This window comes from Medicago sativa, chromosome 3 (genome assembly GCF_051527215.1).
Source record: "Medicago sativa cultivar Bolivia chromosome 3, Bolivia_mono, whole genome shotgun sequence".
Taxonomy (NCBI): Eukaryota; Viridiplantae; Streptophyta; class Magnoliopsida; order Fabales; family Fabaceae; genus Medicago; species Medicago sativa.
Genome location: NC_140751.1, coordinates 12,766,717 through 12,791,466, shown reverse-complemented (window position 1 = coordinate 12,791,466; position 24,750 = coordinate 12,766,717). Strand labels below are relative to the sequence as shown.

Here is a 24,750-nt window from a genome sequence, read left to right as displayed (position 1 = left end):
TCTTCAATTTATGTAATGCATCTATACACTAGCGAATAGTTGTACAACAACATAAATTTTCACATTCAACTGACAACAATCTAAAGAAAAGAGTTAAGTCAACTTACCTTTAGATTGATATAACATCAAACCATGCTCTCCAAATAAAATACAGAAGGACCAAACACATGACTATAAAATATTCCAATGTAATTCCCTTTGAAAGTCGATTACTTCAAATAAAATAGGAACTACAATATAGTAGAATGCAGGAAAATAATTAAATTTTAAGCATGTTATCTAGAAAGTAGAAAGATGTCTCCACACTTAAAAGGATTCCAATCTATTGACAAAACTTATGGATATAAAATTCCTCTAGCTTTTGTTGTCTCCACCATGCATTTTCTGCAAAACCCAGCACTACAACTTTAACTTCTATTCTTGTGTGATCTTGCTTCTGGTTTCAACTGAAAAGGTAACACCATTAAGAACTTGTTTATTCACAAATTCAGATTACAAGCCTTATATGAACTCAAACAAGTAGGTCATTTTCTTTTTACTAGACAAGTACAACATCAAGAAAAATGGAAGCCAATCCAAAAACAAAGGAGGCAATAAACCAAAGTGAAAACAAGTTCTATTTAAAAATTTGAAAGCAAATTCCACCTTAATCATCATTATCTATGATGGTAATCTTTGCTAACGGTGAATTTTGAAGCAAAAATTCCACTACTCCATCAGGTATGAATTTAGCTTTAATTAACTGAATTCCGGCACCTTTTTTCTTGAACTTGTGAAATTTCAGTAATGTGTATAATCCAGGTGTAAGCGGTTTCATTTCTACTTGTAGTGACTCCAAGTTACACAAGGAAGTTAGTTTAACCTTGAACAAATCAGGAACAAAGGAGAGAACCTATGGAATGAAAGTTGGATAGTTATACATTTCAGACAAAATTTATATATAAAGAAACAAAAATGCAAGCAATTGAAGAACAAATTATAAATATAGCGGCCTCAAAACCTGAAGAGTATTAGAAGAGACTGTTAATGATTTGATATTTGAAAGCTCTAGCAGCCAGCTAAGTAGGGTTGCAGAATCCTCTTCGACCGCGCCGATGTATACTGCATCAATGTATAAGTGTGTAATAGAACAAGGATGGCTCACACATAGTTTTTGATTCGGAGTACCAGTAAAAGCAAAGTTAGATAGACTGGGAGCAGATAACTCGAGTTTGCATTTGTAGCTATAAGGATAATATCCATGCATAGTTAAGTTGACAAGCGTTGTACTTGATATACAAAGGCGTTGTGCTTTTGGAAATGTACAATTTCTAATGATCAAAGTATTCAGTTTGTTCAAGGACGAGAAGGGTTCAGTGTAGCCATTATTATCAGAGTGAAAGTAGAAGCCTTCTAGAGTCAAGGTGGTCAATGCTGGTAAATTCAGAGAACTTGGAAATAATATTTTCCGATATTGAATACCATAGTGAATAGAAAGTTCAAGAGACGTTAAAGTTTGTGATGAAAATAAGCAAGACTGAAGTTGTTGAATATCACAAATGACAGACATTCGTAGTTGCTGGACATTGTGTGAAACAGCGTAATTTACCATGCTTTTGAGTATGTCAGGGTCCACGAAATCCTGTGGGGGGTAAAAATCTAGAGTGTGGAGGGAAGTTGAATCATCGCGAAGAGACAAAATTTGAGTCAGCGATTTGATGAAACTGTCGAAAGAGTTAAATCCCATGGAACTTAACCTAAGGGTTGGAATATGGTTTGGGAGACTCTTCCATCGTTTGGAGAGTATGGAAGTTTGAAAAGCTTCTTTGGTGTCTAATAAGGAGAGGATGTGATGGATAATGGAATCTGGTAAATCAGAGAGTCTGTCTTGGTTGTTTTCAATATTCATGTTAGGGTTTGCTCTTATTCTCTTTGTTTTGGGTTCGGGCAGAAGAATCATTGGAAGAAACAAAGTGATTGGAAATGCAGAGTTTTTTCTGAGCGTGATGCAAGATGATGATAATTAGGGTTTAGGTCATTATCAGGAAGCAACACTGTTTAAACCCTTTTATCAAACAAAAAAAAAAACTATGGATCAAGCCCGTCGGGCCGGTCTGTTTAACCCGTGGATGGAGTTGAGATTTTCAAACGGGCTAAAATTAAAATTTTGAAAGTAGCGTGAGAAATAAGTATGGTGCCAAAAACAATTCTCAATCCTTCTCGCCAAAAGTTGTACTAGGCCGAAGCCCGCAAAAAGTGTTCTCTCTCCGACGGCAGCGAAAGGCAGTATTTATTTGTCACTTACGAGAGGCAGGTGGTCATATACTCGCATTGTTATTAGGTTAAATTTCATCGATAAGAAAGAAAACTTAACACATGGTTTTGAAGACAAACATTTTTTTGTTAATTACCTTGACTTGTTTCCTTGTGTACGTGTTCTCTCTTTATTTAATACTTAAGACTTGTTTCCTTGTGTACGTGTTCTCAAAAAGCAATGGTAGAGACACGAAAACAACGTAAGAGGCAACATAAGGACGACCAAATTCAAGACATGATTAGTCTTGTCCAATGATGTTCTCGTTCACATGCTCTCCTTTTTGAACGTCAAAGAAGTCATCCAAACATGCATTTTATCCAAAAGATGGATCAATCTCTAGAAGACTCTTCCCACTCTTACATTAAATTTTTGCAATTTAGAACCAACCAAAGTTTCCAACAATTCCTGTCTTAGATTTTGTCTCTTGGCGATGACTCAACCGAACAACTCTAATTAGATAGAGCTTAACATGTACCAAAAGATTCTAGAATACGCTTTTTCACACAGTGTCCAACAATTTCAAATCAATTACGCTACTAGTAAACACCTTCCGTCGTGCTTCTTTTCATTGAACACTTTAACGTCTTTTAGTCTTGCTGGTTGCAATCTATTGTTTCCCTTTCACTGTAACTAAATATTTCCAGATTCTCACAATTTCCCAGCATTAACTACTTTGTCTCTAAAGCACCTTGCCTTTCGTCGCAATGATGATGGTTGTGTCGACCCCTTTTTCGCATTTAACATGTTGAATACTTTGAGCATTGACCGCTGTGTACTTCTGGATAATGCACAAAACCTTCGCATTTCAAGTAACAAGCTTGTCAATTTAACTTTACAAATGTATGATTGCAAACTAAGCTTCACCAATTTCGGAACTATGCTTATATTGAATCAATATATTCATACCTTTGAGTTTGCTGGTGATCAATTCCAAAACTTTTTGGGAGCAAGACCGTTCTCTCTTCTATCACTGAAAATAAAAGTGTACCTACCTTCTCTTATACCTCACAAAATGGTGGACTTCTTACTTCAAATCTCACCTTCGGCCAAGGATGACTTCATAGAGACATTATAAGGTGAAAGGTGCACGCAACAACTTTTTAAAGATAGATTTTTTTGGTTTAGTCCTTTCATTCTTGCTTCCTTCTCTGTTTCTATTTCCGACGATGTCTTTGGTTATAATAACTTACTTTTTGTGGATAAATTAAAAAATCCTTATTTAGAGAAACAAACATGTGTGTATGGTTTATGCATGTTGATGTGTGCATCTTGAATCACACGTATAACTAATTTGAATTAACTTCTACTCAGGATTTTCACAGCTGATATAAACTTTAGGTACTAACTTGTGAAAGCTTTTGACAAGAAAGCTTTAATCTTTTTGATTCTCTATGGACCTTTTCTTTTAGAGAGGTGAAATAAACACACATGACATCATGGTGATTTTTCTGTTTCTGTGTAAATTGAATTTTTGGCTTCATAGGATATAATAAGATCCGTCTAGAAAAGTATTATATGGTGAGCCAGAGAATAGGAGAACTTGAATCACCGTCTGCTCGAACCACCGTAATTTGTCAGAGAAAAAATTCTTAGGAAGATATAGATAATTCTTTAATACGTTGAAGGTTGGTGAGAGGAAAGGAAGATCGAAATAATTTTTATATTTTGAAGAATATAGGAATAAAGAACTAATACCAATATGTTAAGGAAACATAGATACTAGAATCTGTATAATGGTAATGGAATTGATTTTCACTGAATGTATATCAATGAATGTGTGTGTTTGTTTGCACGGATGGTCATGTATGAAACTTGAATCACATGAAAATGAAAGAGTAGCTTGAATAAACTTACACCTCGTAGCTTGTGGAAAAGTGTTGTTTTTGGATTTCCAAATTATTGTATTTGGATTTCCAAATTCTATTATCTACCGAAGTTGTTACTAGGTTCAGTCACGACCAGGTCGCTCTCTTTAAGACGTTTCATGGCACTACCCAAAGTTGTGCGAGGTAGACTATCAACCACGCCGCCTCTAGGATAAAACAAGCCCAGCTACAACTGTGCGGTTAACTACTGCACTGTAGAAAACCGTTCGAGAATTACACCTTCGAATATGGTACTAAGACCACTCATTAATACTGAAACCACTTTAATATGGTATTATTACCATTCTATTATGGTGCTAAGACCACTCAAATATGGTGTTTCCACCATTCTAACCCTTAAGTTCTCCAAACTATCAATATGGTACTATGACCACTCAAATATGGTGTTACCACCATTTCTCCTCAAATAGAAAAATATTGTTATAATATTTATATACCGTTAAGATCATTCTTGATTCCGACGGGACATTATTATTCCAAATAGGGACTATGATCTTAAAAGTACTCTTTATTCCGAAGGGACATATATTACCGAAGGGACTATGTTTTTAAGACCATTCTTAATTCCGAAGGGACATTAAACCGAAAAAGGGACTATGGTCTTAAGAACACTCTTAATTCCGAAGGGACAGAAAAGAGTAGAAAAAGGAGAAGGACTTGTTAAACAAGTCGAAGGAGGGAGAAGAGAGGAAATACTCGTCAACACAAGTCAAGAAAAGGAGAAGAGAGAAAGAGTTCCCGACAACTCAATGAAACTCTTTGGTGTGTGGAATGCACTATGTGAGTTCTCTATTTATAGGGAAAATTCACAACTAATAAGTGAGAAACTTTGGGAACAAGTAATACATTACTTTGTCATTAAGTAATTCACATATTAGATCTAGTACAAAAATATTTCAATTGAGTATCAAAATATATTATATTTAGTACAAAAATATATTATATTATGTACCAAAATATATTTTAGATTGTGTTCCAAAATATTCTAGATTGCGTTACAAAAATATTTTAGCAAAACTTGGGAACTAAGAAAGCACTTTCTAATAATGATTAAATTAATTATTTAATTTATCATTTCCAAATAAAAAAAATATATATCAATATATATTTTTCTCTAGTGCTTATGTACCCCCATTAATTAGAGGTACACCCCCACTATATAAACACTACTAATGTGTGTGTTCCATCCGATGTGGGACTTCCACTTTTTTCAATTCACACAACACTAGTTCTACCCAACATGGGAATTTGTGTTTAGTTTTTTTACTCAATTTTCACACATGTTCCAACAATCCCCCACTTGAATTTAAAAAATGGTTTCAGAAGTAACGTCAAAAACGTCTCCATAAGATTTGCTAGTAAACAAAGGTGTCGCCTACAACTTGAACCTTTGCATAGCGAATAAAATTCTGATTAACAAGAGTTGCTTACAACATTGAACTCTATCTCAGACATAGAACCCACACTCAAACCTTTTCATAAGGTGTATTCTAAAAGCCCGTGCGTTAATGGCCTTGCACGTGTATCCCGGTTTAACGAACGCTCTAGGTATTCTTCCCCGAATTCCATAGGAACCGGCCCTTAGTTCCACATTCGTATAGGTGAGTCTATCAAGAGTACTCCTGTAGCTATGTACTCCACTCCAAATAGAGTATAGATCTCATTAAGAGTTTCTATTATCTCATCCTTCTATCGCTGCAGGAATCATGCTTTCTTACTTTTATCATAGCATGTTCTATCACTTGTGACTTGTTATTAACCATTGACCTATTTCTTGGGATCTCCAGTCATGTAGGTCGGGTTACCATCACTTGTGACCTTTGGGCATTAGTCCCATCCTATTGGATGTGTTTAGGACTTTGTTTTTAGTAATTCCTTTCATCAAAGGATTGACTAATTCTTTATCAGTACGTACATGATCTACTTTAACCGTTCCTTTTGAGAGTAGCTAGCTCTCTAATACTTTATGTGTTCATGCCTTAATTATCGTCTCTAACAATTCTCAATTTTTGTAATAGCTGCAGACTATCACAATGAATTAACACTTTTGGCAACGGTTTTACCCACTAAGGGTTCTCAACTAACAAGCATCTTATCAACTTGCTTCTTCACTAGTTTTCTCTAGTGTTCTCATCCCAGATACATTCCATAGTGGACTGAGTCAATATCAGTTGTTTCAACAAACAACTCCTCTAGTGATGCTCAATGTGCAGTCACTGGTCGCTAAATATTCATCTGAAAGATGTTCTATTTTATATCTTGTACCATTTAAGTACAATAGGTTACTCCTAGGGAAGTAATCTTAGAGTCATAGTCTTCTTAAGGCACCTCATGACTCTTTCTATAGCATGGCAATGCTTCTCATCCGTCTACTAGTAAACTTGCACAAGAGGTTTACGACATCGGCAATGTCGGGTCTAATACATTCAGTGACATACCTAAGTATTGTCAATGATGCTCGCGTCTGTTTTTATAACTCCATCTCAAGTGTTCTTACACTTGATCATAATATATGATTGCAAGTTTACGGTGAAATAATTACATTTCCTTAAGATCTTCTCAACTTTGTGAGATTTATCAAAAAAATTCTCTTTTCTGATCTAGTAATCTTGAAACCAAGAATTACTTCAACTTTGTCTAGGTCTTTCTTATCAATGTTGTTGATAAACAATGATTTCACATAATTCATAACATGAATCTATAAATCAAATATGAGGAAGTCGTCTTTATAGAGACATATGATCGTGCAAATATTATTTGTCACTTTCATTCACTTTATACTCATTCGATAGCATTAAAATGCCAAATTTTTCATGTCATTCCTTAAGAGTTTATTTTAGACCTCACAAAAAATTATCTAACTTATAGACTTTGTTTTCTTGTCCATGAATCGCAAAACGTTCAGGTTGTTTCATATAGATTTCTTCTTCTAATTCACCATAAAAAAGGCAACTTTCACATCCATTTGGAGCACTTTCGAGTTACGAACAACGACTAAAGGGACTAGTACTTTTATGGATATGATTCTAGTGACTGGCGAATGAGTATCGAAGAATTCTATATTTTTCTCTTTGTCTAAAACCTTTGACTACAAGGAGAGCCTTGTATTCATCAACCGTGCCATCAGGTTTTAGTTTCCTTTTCCAAAATCCAAATACAACCGATTGGTTTTGCAACTATGAGACAAGTCAACCAAGTGTCATGTTTTGTTAGACTCTAGAAAATCCATTTCATCGTTTATTGCTTCTTGCCATAATTCAACATCCAATGAGGATAGAGTTTCTTTGAGGCTTAATGGATCTTCTTCCAATATATAAACCACAAGGTCCATACAGCTCTTACCTCTTCGAGGTTCTATAACATCTTGTACAATGTTTTCATAACTAATTCTGATTACTGAAATATGATCAGATATAGTGCCCCCACTAGTTCTTAATATACAAGGGGAATTTAGTTTACCCCCACTAGTGCCCCCACTATTCTTTAATTTACAGGGGTACTTACTTCATAGAAATCAACATCTTTTAATTCTATGATCACTTTAACATTTAGGTCATAAACCTATATGTTTCGATACCCATTGAATACACATTAATAGGCACTACTAGTGAGTTCAACTCTCTTAGGATCCAGAGTCAAAATATAGTCCAGACAATCCCAAGTTCAAAAATAATAGGACAAGTTGAATTGTCTTTTCTTCAAAAATTTCTTAATTAGAATTTTTGTTCATAGACTTGGTTACTCTATCCAATGTAACTTTCAATTTCCATTATAAAAATTGAACTTATCAAGCATATCAATTTTATTTTCCAAAATTCACAGTCATCAATAAATATGATAAAATATCATTTTATCATTTATAGTTTATATGCCATCAAGTTCGCACATATCATAATTTATTAAGTTTAGAGATTCATATTCTCTAAACATGGATTTAAATAAACCTTTTGGTTCATTTATCTTGACTGCAAAAAATAAAATTGTCTTACCATATAACTTTGGAATTCAATCCAAGTTACTCAAATTTAAAAATAAATACTTGTTCACGTGATAATTTTTGATATGTCAAACATTAAAATCACACAACTTATAAAATAGAAAGAGAATTTAATTTTGAACATACCATCAAATGCGCAGTCTTTTTCACAAGAATGCATGATACACAAGTCTCTCTTTAAGTCTGAGTCAACTCAATCTTATTCAATAGAAATCTGAAATTCAGATTCTTTCTAATATTTGTTTCAAACATTTTGAACAAATTTCTCATATAATTTCTTTAAACGATTAACCAGTGCTCAAATTTATGAATTTGCGCATTTTTCCATATGGTTATTGCAAGAGCAATTCACTAAGCTAACAGCCGATCACAACTAATTGCATTTCAGGAAATCATTAGTAGATTACCATCCATTCTTTAATAGAAACTAGCAAGAGGTTCGTAACAGATGTTAGCTTTTCAATAGCAACAGTGAGGTCATGCTTTTAGGAATTACCTAAAAGTTCTTCAACATCGTAAGTCACATTCTTATTTAATATGAAAGGTAAGCAAGACATGCAATGGTTTGAATGTGGCTTCAAATATCAAATAAGATCAATATTGCTCTCCGGTTAATTTGTTGTTTGAAACAACAAGTACTTCATCGTTTCAGTCGAAAGATGTAATTCTATATAGCCAGATTTATCCTTAATGTATTTAGGGATAACTTAACCTCAATAAGTAATTTCTTCGGTAGACATATCAGTCGAAACGTCTTAAAATTGTTGTTTTTGGATTTCCAAACTATTGTATTTGGATTTCCAAATTCTATTATCTACCGAAGTTGTTACTAGATTGAGTCACGACCAGGTCGCTCTCTTTAAGACGTTTCGTGGCACTACCCAAAGTTGTGCAAGGTAGACTATCAACCACGCCGCCTCCAGGATAAAACAAGCCCAGCTACAACTGTGCGGTTAACTACTGCACTGTAGAAAACCGTTCGAGAATTACACCTTCAAATATGGTACTAAGACCACGCTTTAATACTGAAACCACTTTAATATGGTATTATTACCATTCTATTATGGTGCTATGACCACTCAAATATGGTGTTTCCACCATTCTAACCCTTAAGTTCTCCAAACTATCAATATGGTACTATGACCACTCAAATATGGTGTTACCACCATTTCTCATCAAATAGAAAAATATTGTTATAATATTTATATACCGTTAAGATCATTCTTGATTCCGACGGGACATTATTATTCCAAATAGGGACTATGATCTTAAAAGTACTCTTTATTCCGAAGGGACATATATTACCGAAGGGACTATGTTTGTAAGAGCATTCTTAATTCCGAAGGGACATTAAACCGAAAAAGGGACTATGGTCTTAAGGACACTCTTAATTCCGAAGGGACAGAAAGGAGTAGAAAAAGGAGAAGGACTTGTTAAACAAGTCGAAGGAGGGAGAAGAGAGGAAAGACTCGTCAACACAAGTCAAGAAAGGGAGAAGAGAGAAAGAGTTCCCGACAACGCAATGAAACTCTTTGGTGTGTGGAATGCACTATGTGAGTTCTTTATTTATAGGGAAAATTCACAACTAATAGGTGAGAAACTTTGGGAACAAGTAATACATTACTTTGTCATTAAGTAATTCACATATTATATTATGTACGAAAATATATTTTAGATTGTGTTCCAAAATATTCTAGATTGCGTTCCATAAATATTTTAGCAAAACTTGGGGACTAAGAAAGCACTTTCTAATAATGATTAAATTAATTATTTAATTTATCATTTCCAAATAATAAAATATATATCAATATATATTTTTCTCTAGTGCTTATGTACCCCCATTAATTAGAGGTACACCCCCACTATATAAACACTACTAATGTGTGTGTTCCATCCGATGTGGGACTTCCACTTTTTTCAATTCACACAACACTAGTTCTACCCAACATGGGAATTTGTGTTTAGTTTTTTTACTCAGTTTCCACACATGTTCCAACAAAAAGCTTCTGGCTCATTGAACATATGCTGATATTAATACTCTTTGATAACAAGTTAACAGTAGGATATGGCAAATTCTTTTTCGACTTGCAAGTGTTAGTTTCTTGAAATTGCAATTTGTAAACATTACTTTATTGATCAGGTGTGGTTAGCTCTTTTGTTTACCATATATTATAATGGAACCATCCTATTTAAGCTAAAATTTCCAATTTTTCAAGGGATTCTGACATTTTCCAGTGAAATTGAGAGAAAAACTTAGTCTGATCTTGGAGTTGTGAAGCTGATATTTAATCCAGGAGACTAAAGCTGATATTTTCCAGTGTTATTTTTACAATTCTCTTTATTTTCTATAAAACATCGCGATTAGCTAATTTCTCTTCTAATAGAGATGAGTAGAGATATAAATGGAAATTATTGTATTATGATTTTCTCTCTGAATGATTATATTGAATTATTACTTTTCATCTATGTGTGTAAACTTTTTTATTCCTTAACTTTATGAATGATTGAGATAAGAAATTCACATATATTGAATTATTACTTTTCATCTACTGATGTAAACTTTTTTTATTCAGTCAACAAAACAATGATCAACTAATTTTGTTGTTATAACTATTTGAGTTAGTTAAGTGCTTATAACTACATTTTTTGTTAAACCTCCGGTTATCAGGGGAAAGGGGCTCTGTTAATTCGGTGTTCGGCCGGGAGGTAAGTAGAACTTAGCCAAAAACTGTTGTACCCAGGATTCTCCCAAACGATTGGTCTTTCGTGAAGCTCATTAACCATTTTCTGTTACAACAGTTTGTACCATTGGTTGAGAATGCATAATCTTGATCATTGTGAGGAAAAAAAATCCAGATCCCATTTTGTGATCCTTTGAGAGAAAAAAAATTATGCAACTGAGTTGAGAGATATGTAATCTTCAAAGAGATTGGTAATCAATAATAGTGGCTGCATTGAGTAGATAAAGAACATTGATTTAAGTTCGAACCATGTAAATTTTTCATCGCACTTTCAACTCCACTCACTGAATTTTGTTACACTCGAGCGACTGAACTGTTAATGATTGTAGAATAACAAGACATGCATGGTCGCATTGTTTTCATGGTACCATATGTGAATGACTTTACAAAACTATGAATGTACTTTGAGATAATCACTTGTTTGAAATCTATTCTTTATTAATTATTAAATATGAAACTTAATGACTACCAAAAATACAATCTTACCCTTTCTTAATTTTTTGACACGTCATCAAAATTATATCCTTTTGTGTCTTTTTGTACAACCGCGCCCCCTATTTTTCTCTCCTAAAAAAAAAATTAAAACAAACCATGACAAGGTAATATAATACAAAAATCAAAATGTAAATAAAGAAACAAGGACTGTTGAGGTGGGTTCTAGTGACAAGCATGAAGAAATTCAAACTGTAAATTTTGTTGCTTGAGGATGTTGAGGTAATATAATACAAAACTCAGTTCTAGAGATAATATCTACACTAATTTTGATCATGTAAACTTTTGATGGTTGAATCATACATATCAAAGAATCGTCAATGCAATGCATCTAAACACTAACGTATAGTTGTACCACTAATAATTTTCTCGTTCAATTGACAACATACTAAAGAGATAGAATAGTTAGGTCAACTAAACCTGTATATTGATATAACATCCAAATAGTTTGATATGAGATTCTAATCCACATAATAGAATGCTCTTTAAATTAAATATAGAAGGATCAAACACATGACCCAAACAATTCCAATAAATAATTTCCCTTGAAAGTTGAATACATGAAATAAAATAGGAAGCCAATTCCAAAACAAAGGAGGCAAAAGATCAAAGTAAAACAAAATCTATTTAAAAAGTTGAAAGCACGTTTCACCTTAATCATCATAATTTATGATGTTAATCTTTGCTAACGGTGAGTTTTGAAGCTAAAATTCCACTACTCCATCACGTATGAATTTACCTCTCTTCAAATGAATTCTGGAACCTTCTTTATTGAAGATATCCAGTTTCCAGTATAATTCAGTTGTAATAGGTTTCATTTCTACTTGTAGCAACTCCAAGTTACATAAGGAAGTGAATTTAACCTTGAACAAATCAGGAACAAAGGAGAGAACCTATTGAATGAAAGATGGATAGTTATATATTTTAGACAATATTAATATATAAAGAAACAAAAATACAAGTAATCAAAGAGCAAAGTATAAATGTATCGGCCTCAAAACCTGAAGAGTATTAGAAGAGACTTTTAATGATTTGATATTTGAAAGCTCTAGCAGCCAGCTAAGTAGGGTTGCAGAATCCTCTTCGACCGGGCCGATGTCTTCTACATCAATGTATACGTGTATAACAGAACAAGGATGGCTCACACATAGTTTTTGATTCAGAGTACCAGTAAAAGCAAAGTTAGAAAGACACGGAGAAGATAACCTGAGTTTGCATCCGTCGTTATAAAGATAATATCCATGTATAGCTAAGTTGTCAAGAGATGTATTTGATATGCAGAGAATTTGTGCATCCAGAACTCTACACTGTCGAATGATCAAAGTATTCAACTTGTTCAAGGCCGAGAAGGGTTCAGCACAACCATTATTATCTGAGGTAAAGTAGATGCCTTTTAGAGTAAATGTAGTTAATGCTGGCAAATTCAGAGAACTCGGAAATAATATTTTCCGATATTGAAAACCATAGGTTGTAAGGTTGAGACACACTAAAGTTTTAGATGAAAATAAGCACGACGGAAGTCGTTGAAAATAACTACCGACAGAGATTCGTAATCGCTGGACATTATGTGAAACAGCGTAATTTACCATTTTTTTGAGCATGTATAGGTCTAGGAAATCTTCTGGGTGGTAAAAATCTAGAGTGTGGAGGGTAGTTGAATCATCGCGAAGAGACAAGATTCGTGACAGTGATTTGATGAAACTGTCAAAAGAGTTAAAGCCGTTGGAACTTAATCTAAGGGTTGAAAGATGGTTTGGGAGATTCTTCCATCTAGCGGAGAGTATGCAAGTTTGAAAAGCTTGTTTGGTGTCCAAAAAGGAGAGAATGTGATGGAGAATGGAATCTGGTAAATTAAATCAGAGAGTCTGTCTTCCTTGTTTTCAACATTTGTGTTAGGGTTTGTTGTTGTTATTCTCTCTATTTTGGGTTCGAGTGGAAGAATCATTGTTACAGGAGAAACAAAGTGATTGGAAACGTAAATAATTGAAAAAAGAAAAGTGTTTCTGAGCGTGAGGCAAGATGATGATGATTAGGGTTTTAGGTAATTGTCACTGAATGATGAACACTTCCAAAACAAACAAACTAAATAAATATTTCAACTTCACCATGAATTTTTCTTTTTAAAAACAAACTAAATATCTAGAGAGTCAATACTTAAAAAAAAAATCTAAGAGTAAAAAATAATCTCAAATACTTCTAAAAAAAATCTCTGATAAAAAAATCTAAGATTAAAAAATAATCTCAAATCTTCTAAAATTTCTCAATCAGACACATCACCTGTGTTAAAAATTGAAAAAATAAAATAAAATATTCTCTTGTAACTTTCTCCATGTTTCCGTATTGAGAAATGCTATGAATTTGTTTTTTTCGATACTGTCTGTTTCATCCTTTCAAATCTAGTTTTCATCTTTCTCACCTCAACACTTGTCTTGCCATACTCTCTGTATACTAATATATCGATGGACTAAAATTTCAAGTCTCTAATACATACATTTTCTTCCACTTATCCACTCTTATTCATTGCTTAACCTCTTCAAAAATTTCTTTATCTTAAAACACCACTTATTTTCGTTCTTTTTTTGAAGGAACTTATTTTCGTTCTTTGTCAACTCTTTTTCTATCTTTAGACCATTTTTTTTGTTGGTCTTTCACTTCGCCATCTTTCTATATAAATTTCAACTGCAGTTTAAAAAAAGGCATAATATAATTTATAAAAATTTCTTTACTTTTTTTGACAGGAATAGGAGGCTCGCACACGAGAGGGAGATTCACAACTGATAGTGGTGGCACATTGGAAGTTACAAATCTATGGTGATTTGAGATACTTTCTTCTTCCCTTTTTTGTTCAATTTGCTTGATAAAATTTAATAAAAATTTGTTGTTTATTTTCAGAAAAGATGGATAGAAAGAAAAGTGGATCTCAACTGAAAGAAATAACAGGACAATGTTGAGTATATGCAATTCAATGTAAAAATTGTTCTTCATTTACTTTATTTGTTTATCTTCATTTTTTTTTAGAAATTTGTATATGATTAATATGAGTTTTTTATTTGTGTAATGGGAAATGCTGTGTCTCGCGACAAAAAGCAACCCGAAAGTTTCCAGAATGATGTATACATGATGTGTAAATGACATCATCTCATGGGTCCCGCTTTTAATTCAACCTCTCTCTTCTCAACAGAAAAGAAATAACACGACAATACTGAGTATGTGCTTCATTTCGTTATATAAACTTTTATATGATTAATATGACTTTATAAATGTGTGTAATAGTACTTAAGGAACAAAGATAAGAAAGGAGAGAAGAAAACAAACACACCAATATTGTTTACCCAATTCAGTCCAATAATGACCTACTATGGCTGAGAGAAGCTTTCTGATCCACTATGATGAAAGTGATACAAATAGGTTAGAAGAAATTATGTTAAAAGCTCAAAGTGAACAAATCTTAATTTCTACAATTTTTTTAAGTCACCCACACTAAATAATGAATCCTAAGAGAAAACACTAAAGGAAACTTTTCGATCCTTCCAATTATTGAAATCTCACTACCCAAGGTGTTTACAAATGTTTCCCAACCCAAGAAATAAACTCTCACCAAAGACACTCAACCCTAAAGTTATTTCCTATGGTTTCCCAAGTTTTTTTTCTCTTGAAGCCACACAAAAACATTAAGAGTGAAGCTTTATATAGTGCTCAGATTCCGAGAAATCATCCCCTGATTTCCCATATGTACATAGTACGTATCCAAACGTTACTTGCTAGGTCGTGCCACGGTTTTACTAAATCGGGCCATAATTTTTGTTGAACCGAAATATTAAAGTTGAGCCAAAAATTGTGCCACGATTGTACCAAATCGGGCCACGATTTTTACAGAACTTCATCCATCAATTCTCGAGTCAATTTCAACATGAATGATTAAAGGTAGGAATCTAGTAAAACTCATTTCAGATTTTTTTTTTAATTGTCAAATTTCAATTTTACTACTACAATCACTCATAAACAATACCCTTTTGCTAAATTGAGCTATTAAAAATATAATCTAACAATCTATAACGAAATCCTTGTGTTTGACACTTGATTTATCGTTTTTTTATACACTTGCTGAAGTCGTTAGTTGTGGTGCTTATAAGTTGGTCGTAGAAAGTGCATTGTAAGCCGTGTTGTGGTTTTCAAGAAGATTAAAATTGCGCATACAACAAAGGTTTATGTGGCACAATCTAGCACTAGTCGTAGTGAAAATATGAATTTTGATAAAATCATTGTTGAGGTTGGTACTAGTGACAAACTAGAAGAAATTTGAACCGTAAATTGGTTGGTTGAGGAAGAAGTTTCAGATGAGGAACAACAAGTTTCTAAATTGGTTGCATATTCTCTTGTAGTTGCAAATAGCGTTGGAGATGCTTTTGTGACTGAAAATACATGAATGAAGAAGGAGATTAAGTCTCTTTATGATAAAAAAATACTTGCTTTATAGTTAAGAGTTCAAGGCTGGTGAGCTGTGAATGGATCTTCAAGAAAAAGGAAGGCATTCCGCAAGTTGGACAAGGAAGATTTAAGGCACAACTTATTTCTCAAGGCTTTAAAAAAGGAGGGAATCGATTTCAGTTTTCAATGATGTGTCTCATAATATTGTTAAACACAAATCAGTCACAATTCTGTTTGCCATGGTAGCTGAATTTGACTTCGAGTTGGACTACATGGATGTAAAAAAATTCATTTTTGTATAGTGAACTCGAAGAAACAATCTAAGGGTTTTGAATTTAGAGGTAAAGAGGAATTAGTTTTCAATCTATATAAGGCTCTTTATGGCTTTAAACAATCTTCTAGACAATAGAATAAAGGATTTGATTATATCGATGATATCCTGATATAGCAACTAATCGAAAGGGTGAAATCATAAAAGATAAACTGAAAATTAAGGTAAAAGATTTGATTCTAAAACTGATAATTAAGATATTGTTGTTATAATTAGAGAGGAGTGCTAGAAACACTCGCACTGCAACACCTCTGCTCAACGACTCAGCAGAACAGTGAGGAGATGGAACATTTTCTTTACCTTTTGGTAGCTTGTACAAAACTCAGTTCTAGAGATAACATCTGCACTAAGTTTGATCGTGTACTTCCCAATCGGTTTGACCACACTTCAACCAATTTTATAATGAATGTAGCTTCTTTTTAGTGCATTTCCACCTTCTGTCTAGCTCTGCAAATAAAATGTTCGTAAGTTTTTGCAAACCAATCATTCTTTTAATGTGCGTCAAAGTGACCGACACATGACAGTGTCCTCATATTAACGACACCTACAAGTATGATTATAAAAAGTTAACCCAAATAACAAGATGTAAACTTTTCATGGTTGAATCATACATATCAAAGGATCGTCGATGTACTGCATCTAAACACTTGTGAATAATTGTACGACTAATAAATTTTCTCGTTCAATTGACAACTTACTAAAGAGATAGGTCAACTAAACCTGTATATTGATATAACATCCAAATAGTTGGATATGAGATTCTAATCCACATCATAGAATGCTCTCTAAATTAAATATAGAAGGATTAAACAGATGACCCAAACAATTCCAATAAATAAATTCCCTTGAAAATCAAATACATGAAGTAAAATAGGAACTACAATATAGCAGAATGCAGTAAAATAAATAAATTTTTAACATGTTATCTAGGTAGTGGAAAGATTTCTTTATACTTCCAATCTATTGACAAAACTTCTGCATATAAATTCTTCTAGATTTTGATTCTCCACCGTGCCATTTCTGCAAAATCCAACATCTATAACATTATCATCTATTCTACTGTGATCTTGGTTCTAGTTTCGACTCAAAAAGTATCACCATTGAGAACTTGTATTAACATCCGCACAAATTCAGATTACTAGCGTTATATGAACTCAAACAAGTAGGACATTTTCATTTTACTAGACAAGTACAACATCAAGAAAAATGGAAGCCAATCCAAAAACAAAAAGGCAAAAGACCAAAGTGAAACAAAATCTATTTGAAAAGTTGAAAGCACATTTCACCTTAATCATCGTTATTTTTTATTTTAATCTTTGCTAACGGTGAGTTTTGAAGCAAAAATTCCAGTACTCCAGCAGGTATGAGTTTAGCTTTCTTCAAATGAATTCTAGAACCTTCATTATTGAACATATCCAGTTTCAAGTATAATCCAGTTGTAAGAGGTTTCATTTCTACTTGTAGCAACTCCAAGTTACATAAGGAAGTGAGTTTAACCTTAGGAACAAAGGAGAGAACCTATTGAAGGAGAAATGTATAGTTAATAGTTATACATTTTAGACAAAATTTATATATAAAGAAACGAAAATGAACACAACAGGCCTCAAAACCTGAAGAGTATTAGAAGAGACTGTTAATGATTTGATATTAGCAAGCTCGAGCAGCCAGCTGAGTAGGGTTGCAGAATCCTCTTCGACCCAGCTGATGTCTTCTACATCAATGTATAAGTGTGTAATAGAACAAGGATGGCTCACACATAGTGTTTGATTCGGAGTGCCAGTAAAAGCAAATGTAGAAAGATACGGAGCAGATAACATGATTTTGCATTTGTACTTCTTATAAAGATAATATCCATATATAGTTAAGTTGACAAGCGTTGTACTTGATATACAAAGACTTTGTGCTTTCAGAAATCTCAAATTTCCAATGATCAAAGTATTCAGTTTGTTCAAGGATGAGAAGGGTTCAGCGCAGCCATTATTGTCAGAGCGAAAGTAGAAGCCTGTTAGAGTCAAGGTGGTTAATGCTGGCAAATTCAGAGAACTCGGAAATAATATTTTCCAATGAAGGATACGATAGTGAATAGAAAGGTCAAGAGACGTTAAGGTTTGAGATGAAAATAAGCTAGACTGAAGTTGTTGAATATCACAACTGACAGAGATTCGTAATAGCTGGACATTATGTGAAACGGCGTAATTTACCATGCTTTTTAGTATTTCAGGGTCCACGAAATCCTGTGGGGGGTAAAAATCTAGTGTGTGGAGGGCAGTTGAATCATCGCGAATAGACAAAATTTGAGTCAGCGATTTGATGAAACAGTCAAAAGAGTTAAAGCCCGTGGAACTTAATCTAAGGGTTGGAATATGGTTTGGTAGATTCTTCCATCGTTTGGAGAGTATGCAAGTTTGAAAAGCTTCTTTGGTGTCCAATAAGGAGAGAATGTGATGGAGAATGGAATCTGGTAAATCAGTGAGTCTATCTTCCTTGTTTTCAATATTCATGTTAGGGTTTGCTGTAATTCTCTTTGTTTTGGGTTCGGACAGAAGAATCAAAGTGATTGGAAACGCAAAGTTTTTTCTGAGCGTGATGCAAGATGATGATGATTAGGGTTTAGATCATTAGCTGGAAGGAAAACTGTTTGAACCATTCTTCAATTAGAATACATTGCAACTAAGGGTAAGAATATGGATCAAGCCCGTTGGGCCGGTCTCTTTAACCCGTGGATTGAGTTGAGATATTAAATTCAAGAACGTTTTACCTTGTACCCCAACAATTATACCATTACCCCTACAAATTAAAAAAAATGCCAATTTTAACCTTTTTCAAATCATATTTATTCACCCCCCATCAAGTCACTATTCTACCGTAATACTTTCATTAGATTTTCTGGAATTTTTTGCAGAGAACTTGCAATAGAACATCATGACAATGAAGGGTGGTTTTACTGTTACGAAAGGTGAAGGGGTGTGAAATGGATTCATCGCTCATGGCTTAACTTCCATCAAATTAACATTGATTGGACATACAAAATGTGGAATAACACCTCAACAATATCCATTCAATTAATTAATAAGAGACAAGGGAGGAAGGGAACTTCCAAATGCATCCAAACTAAGGGATCCAATCATATTAACTCAATTAATCCACCATGTTGATATTGATTGTGACTAATGATTTCATTTTTTTTTCGGTGGCTTTATTCTTACATGTTATGAATCCATCTTAATTTTCTGTTCCAAGTTCTAGGGGTTAGAAATTGAGTTTGCAATTAGTTTTGAGCTTCTTTAGATTAACAGATTTGTTGTTGATTACTTTCGATCTGCAACTTACTTCCACATCTGATGTTAATCTGAAGAAAAAAAAAATCATGATATAGGATTCTTCGAGACAAGGGAGCTAAAGGCGGTATTTATGTCACTCGCGAGAAGCAGGTGGTCGCATACTAGCATTGTTATTAGGTTAAATTTCATGGACAAACAAGAAAACTTAACACACAGTTTTGAAGATAAACATTTATTTTTGTTATCTTGACTTGTTTCCGTGTGTATGTGTTTTCTCTTTATTTAATACTTAACACTTAGTTTTTTTTTTTTTTTACCTTCTCTAATTCCTTCTTCATTTTCTTGTAGAATTCATTCTTCGTTTCTTTCTGAGACAACACTGGTTGAGACACGAAAACAACATAAGAGGCAAAATAAGGACTACCAAATTCAAGACAGGATCAGTGACTTGTCCGATGATGTTCTCGTTCACATGCTCTCCTTTTTGAACGTCAAAGAAGCCATCCAAACTTGCATTTTATCCAAAAGATTGACCAATCTCTGGAAGACTCTTCCTACTCTTGCATTAAATTTTCGGCAATTTAGGACCAACAAAGTTTCCAACAATTCCTTTCTCAAATTTTATCTCTTGGCGATGACTCAACCGCTATTCGTGCTCTCCGTTTGCACAGTAGTATTTCGATAGAGCTTAGCCTATACGGAAAGATTCTAGAATACGCTTTTTCACACAGTGTCCAACACTTTCAAATCAATTACGCTACTACTAAACAATTTCCATCGTGCTTCTTTATATAAAACAATTTAACGTCTCTTAGTCTTGCTGGTTTTAATTTATTGTTTCCCTTCGATGTAACCAAAGATTTCCAGATTCTCTCAATTTCCCAGCATTAACCACTTTGTCTCTAAAGAACCTTGCCTTTTGTCGCAATGATGATGGTTGTGTCAACCCCTTTTCCGAATTTAACATGTTGTCTACTTTAAGCATTGACCGCTGTGTACTTCTTGCTAATGCACAAAACCTTCGCATTTCAAGTACCAAGCTTGTAATTTAACTATACAAATGTATGATTGCAAACCTAGATTCACCAATTTCGGAACTGCTTTCGGAATCGAGTGATATGCTCCAACTCTTCATACCTTTGATTTTGCTGGTGATCAATATATCCAAAACTTTTTGGGAGCAAGACCGTTCTCCTTCTATCAAACATGTAAATATTGATTTAATGTGTTGTATAAGGGGGTTAGGGGAGAAACCATCAATTCTATTCAAGTGGCTGGTCGATCTTTCTAATATCGAATCAGTGACCGTCACTTTACGTGCTCTTAAGGTACTTTATATTGTAACATTATTGCAGATTTTTATGTTGTATTTATATAAATTTTATAAAAAGTTGGACTTGCAACTGATCTTAATACTTTGCTTAAGTTCTTTCCCGTTTTCATGATTTATTGAAAGTTGAGTTCCCTTCCTTGTGTAACTTGAAATCACTGAAAATAAAAGCGTACCTACCTTCATCTATACCTCACGAAATAGTGAAATATTTGCTTCAAAACTCACCTTCGACAAAGGTTGAGTTCATCAAGTCATTATAAGGTGAAAGGTGCATCCAACAAATTATTAAAGATAGATTGTTTGGTTTAGTCCTTTCACTCTTGATTAGAGAAACAAATGTGTGTGTACGGTGTATGCCTGTTGTTGTGTGCATCTTGAATCACACGTACAACTAATTTGAATTAACTTCTAGCTCATAGGATTTTCACAGCTGATATAAACTTTAGGTACTAACTTGTGAAAGCTTTTAACAAGAAAGCTTTAATCTTTTTTATTCCCTATGGACCTTTTCTTTATACAATTGTAATTATTCATTCTTACCATTCCACAAGTTAGAGAGGTAAAATAAACACACATGCATCAAGTTATAAATCACTTTTTCATATTACTTAGTTCTGATGTAATTAATACCAACATACATATTGATGATTTTTCTGTTTGTTTGTGTAAATTGAATTTGGCTTCATAGGATATAATAAGATCCATCTAGAAAAGTCTTATATGGTGAGCCATAGAATAGGAGAACTTGAATCACCGTCTGCTCGAATCACCGTACTTTGTCAGAGAAAAAGTTCTTAGGGAGATATAGATAATTCTTATACGTTGAAGGTTGGTGAGAGGAAAGGAAGATAGAAATCATTGTTATAAGTTGAAGAATATAGGAATAAAGAACTAATACCAATATGTTAAGGAAACATAGATACTAGTATGTGTATAGTTGTAATGGAATTGATTTTTCTGTAATGTATTTCAATGAATATGAGTGTTTTTTTGCATGCATGCTCTCATGTAAGCAACATGAATCACATGAAAGAGCAGCTTGAATAAACTTAGACCTCGTAACTTGTTGAAAAGCTTCTGGCTCATTGAACATGTGTGTGTCTTGAATCACAAAACAACAAAATAAATCACGTGCGCTTAAATTTTCCGAAAATGCAATACAACCATGCCTTTTAATAGCTATCATAAATTTTTTCGGTTCATTTTGACTAGTGTTCTGCTTTTTGTTTTCTCCTTGGATTCTAGATCTTTTTGTTGATAGATTTTCATTGACTTTTTATTTCAAACTTTGTGCCTCTTGATTGTCTGACCTGAAAGAAGCCAAAATCTCCCTTACTATTTTGATAGAATGTTAATCTTGTACGTCTAATTCGTTTGCATTTTTTTCCCATGTTCCTGTTATTGGTATCAGCTTTGATTTTCTGTTTGGTGTGTGAGATATAGTCTTTTAATTGTTGAAGATGTTGCTGAATGATTAGCTTTCTTTGTTCTTGATGATTTACTTGTCTGGTAAATAAAAATTACCAGCTTGTTTGAGTTCGTGTAAGGCTCATAATCTGAATTTGTTGGAAAGATAATACAAGCTGTTGGACTTAACAGTGTGTTTTTTCAATTGAAACCAGGGCTACTGTTTGAAGACCTACTGCATCGGTGAACCCAAGAAAATGCAGGGTTGCAGAAAAAACACAAAGATATTGGAATCAAGAGAGTCCTCAGAGTATCGATGCATTATAACAAAAACAAACATATGAGGCATTGCATTTGTGATCTGGTTGACGGGAAAATGTAATGCTTTATATTGGAATCACACTGTTATGTACAATGACTTATTCGGATAGTGAAATGATCAATAATGCTAGCAACATACTCTTTAACATATTCTTTTCACACTTTGATTAGCATTACTATGCTTTAGGTAGCATGTATTTGAAAAATTGTGCCGAAGCAACCTTATCTTACATACCATAATTTACAAAACCTATAGAAGTAAAAAAAAAAAAAAAACAGTGAATACTATGGTAATAGATAATTATTAATTAACACCAGGTTATATATACTGATCTATGGTAATATCTTTTTTTTTTTTTTTTTGGTACTGGCCTAGGTTTGAACCACGGACCTTGCATATTTTATGCATTGTCCCAACCAACTGAGCTAAACTCACGAGGACTATGGTAATAAATTTTTTTTTTTTGAAGGAGGACTATGGTAATAACTTTTAAAGCTTATATATGCTGATATTAATACTCTTTGATAAGTGGCTAACAATAATTTAGTGAAATTGAGAGTAAAACTTAGTTCCCCCCACAAGCATTTGAAGATTAGATTTCAATGTTACTATAATTTATAATGGAAGCATCCTATTTAAGCTCAAATTTCAGATTTTTCAAGAGGTTCTGACATTTTCCAATGAAATTGAGAGAAAAACGTAGTTTGATCTTGGAGTTATGAATCACATATTTAATCCAGGAGACTAAAGTTGGAACATCTCACCACAGATTTTTACGTGTAATTTTGACAATGCTCATTTAAGTTCTGTAAAACATCGCGATTAGCTAATTTCCTTTTATTAGAGATGAGAAGAGATATAAATGGCAATTGTTGTATTATGATTTTCTCTCTGAATGAGTTTATTAAATTATTACTTTTCATCTATGTGTGTAAATTTTTTACCCTTCGACTTTATGAATGCATGAGATACGAAATGCACACATTTGTAGTCTAAGAATATATGCACATTCTCTTGTAGTTGCTAGTGAGGTTTTGGAAGAAGAATCCAAGAAAATTGAAGAATTATATTATATGGAAGGCATTCCATATACAAGTGTTTTAGCATCTCTTATGTGTATTCCACAAACCTAATGACATAATTGAGCACATAAACTTCAAATAGTCCGCTTTTTGAATAGAATGGGAGTTTGAACTTCTGAGTAAGATGGTATTTTGAAATAACACAATAGTCTTACCCGCACAAAAGATACATATTTGGATTTGCAGACGAGGAATTATGCTTTTGAACTTCTAATGAAAACTTACATGTCAACTCATGGTAATTACAATGCATAATACTAAAAACTAGTATGATACTCGTGTTAAGCACAGAGAATTAACATAATTATAAATTAATAAAGAAAATATTTTAAATTAAATTAAAAATTAGTTTGCATGAAAAAATACACTCACACAAAATAAGTGTATATTTAAATTATTTGGCACATAAGTAAGCATAAATTTAAATTAACTTTGGTATAAATTGGGAATTTTTGATTATGACAACTCTCGGTGGCATCGCTTCGGTTGGTTTTGGTTTTTGAAGTTTCGATCTGGTTACGACACTGCTTGCTTAGATGGTTGCTCGATCTGAACTGTTTCAAGATAGATCTTGTTGTTGTTATTCGTTTTTGTGTTGGTGATTCCTCAATATCTAGTTTCTTGTATAGATCGGCGGCAACGCCAACTGTTCTTTTGTAAAACATGTTCTCACATTTTGTGTTCTCGCATTTTGTGTTGTTTGTTTTGAAACATGGAAGGGTCTGTTGTTGGTTACTCATCTCATATCTGATGTCGTTGGTTTTGTTTTGCGCAATTCTAATTCGTTTTAAACTCTAATGAGTTTGCCATTTTGGATTAATCTTACAATTTGGGTTCTTCATGTGCTTTATAGCTTGTCAGGCCCTTTGGCTAGAAATAGCTGTGATTTTGTTATTATTGGTCTTAGTAAATTGTGCGTGTGTGGATTTGTTTTCGTATTGGCAGATATATTCATTTTTTGTTATCAGAATCTGAGACCAGTGATCGTCAGCTCACACACATCTTCTTTTTTTCAATTTGGTTTCGTGTGTGTTCGTGTGTTCGCTAAATTGTGCAATTGGTGCGTGGTTGATTGCTTCAATGTAAGATTTGTGGTTATTTTACCCATTACAGTTATTATGTAGTTACCCACATGGGTTCTTTGCTTAGCACTC

General features: G+C 33.4%; 1 protein-coding gene, 1 long non-coding RNA gene and 2 pseudogenes across 2 annotated transcripts; 1 reads left to right on the top strand and 3 right to left on the bottom strand.

Moving 5' to 3' along the window:
* Window positions 1-322: 322 nt before the first annotated feature.
* Window positions 323-1,903, bottom strand: LOC146935832 (F-box/LRR-repeat protein At4g14096-like). The gene is made up of 3 exons (XM_085757648.1): window positions 1,001-1,903; window positions 684-892; window positions 323-419 (listed from the first exon to the last, which is right to left on the bottom strand). The coding sequence occupies exons 1-3, from the start codon at window positions 1,886-1,888 to the stop codon at window positions 323-325; spliced, it is 1,194 nt and encodes a 397-aa protein (XP_085613774.1). The 5' UTR covers window positions 1,889-1,903.
* A 10,162-nt stretch (window positions 1,904-12,065) lies between these two features.
* Window positions 12,066-13,357, bottom strand: LOC146935831 (F-box/FBD/LRR-repeat protein At1g16930-like; annotated as a pseudogene).
* A 2,973-nt stretch (window positions 13,358-16,330) lies between these two features.
* LOC146935830 (F-box/LRR-repeat protein At4g14096-like) lies at window positions 16,331-18,672 on the bottom strand (annotated as a pseudogene).
* Window positions 18,673-19,126: 454 nt separating this feature from the next.
* On the top strand, window positions 19,127-22,663 carry LOC146935829 (uncharacterized). Its single transcript, XR_015033105.1, has 3 exons — window positions 19,127-19,602; window positions 19,801-20,780; window positions 22,408-22,663. It is a non-coding gene; the product is annotated as an uncharacterized LOC146935829 (long non-coding RNA).
* Window positions 22,664-24,750: the final 2,087 nt, after the last annotated feature.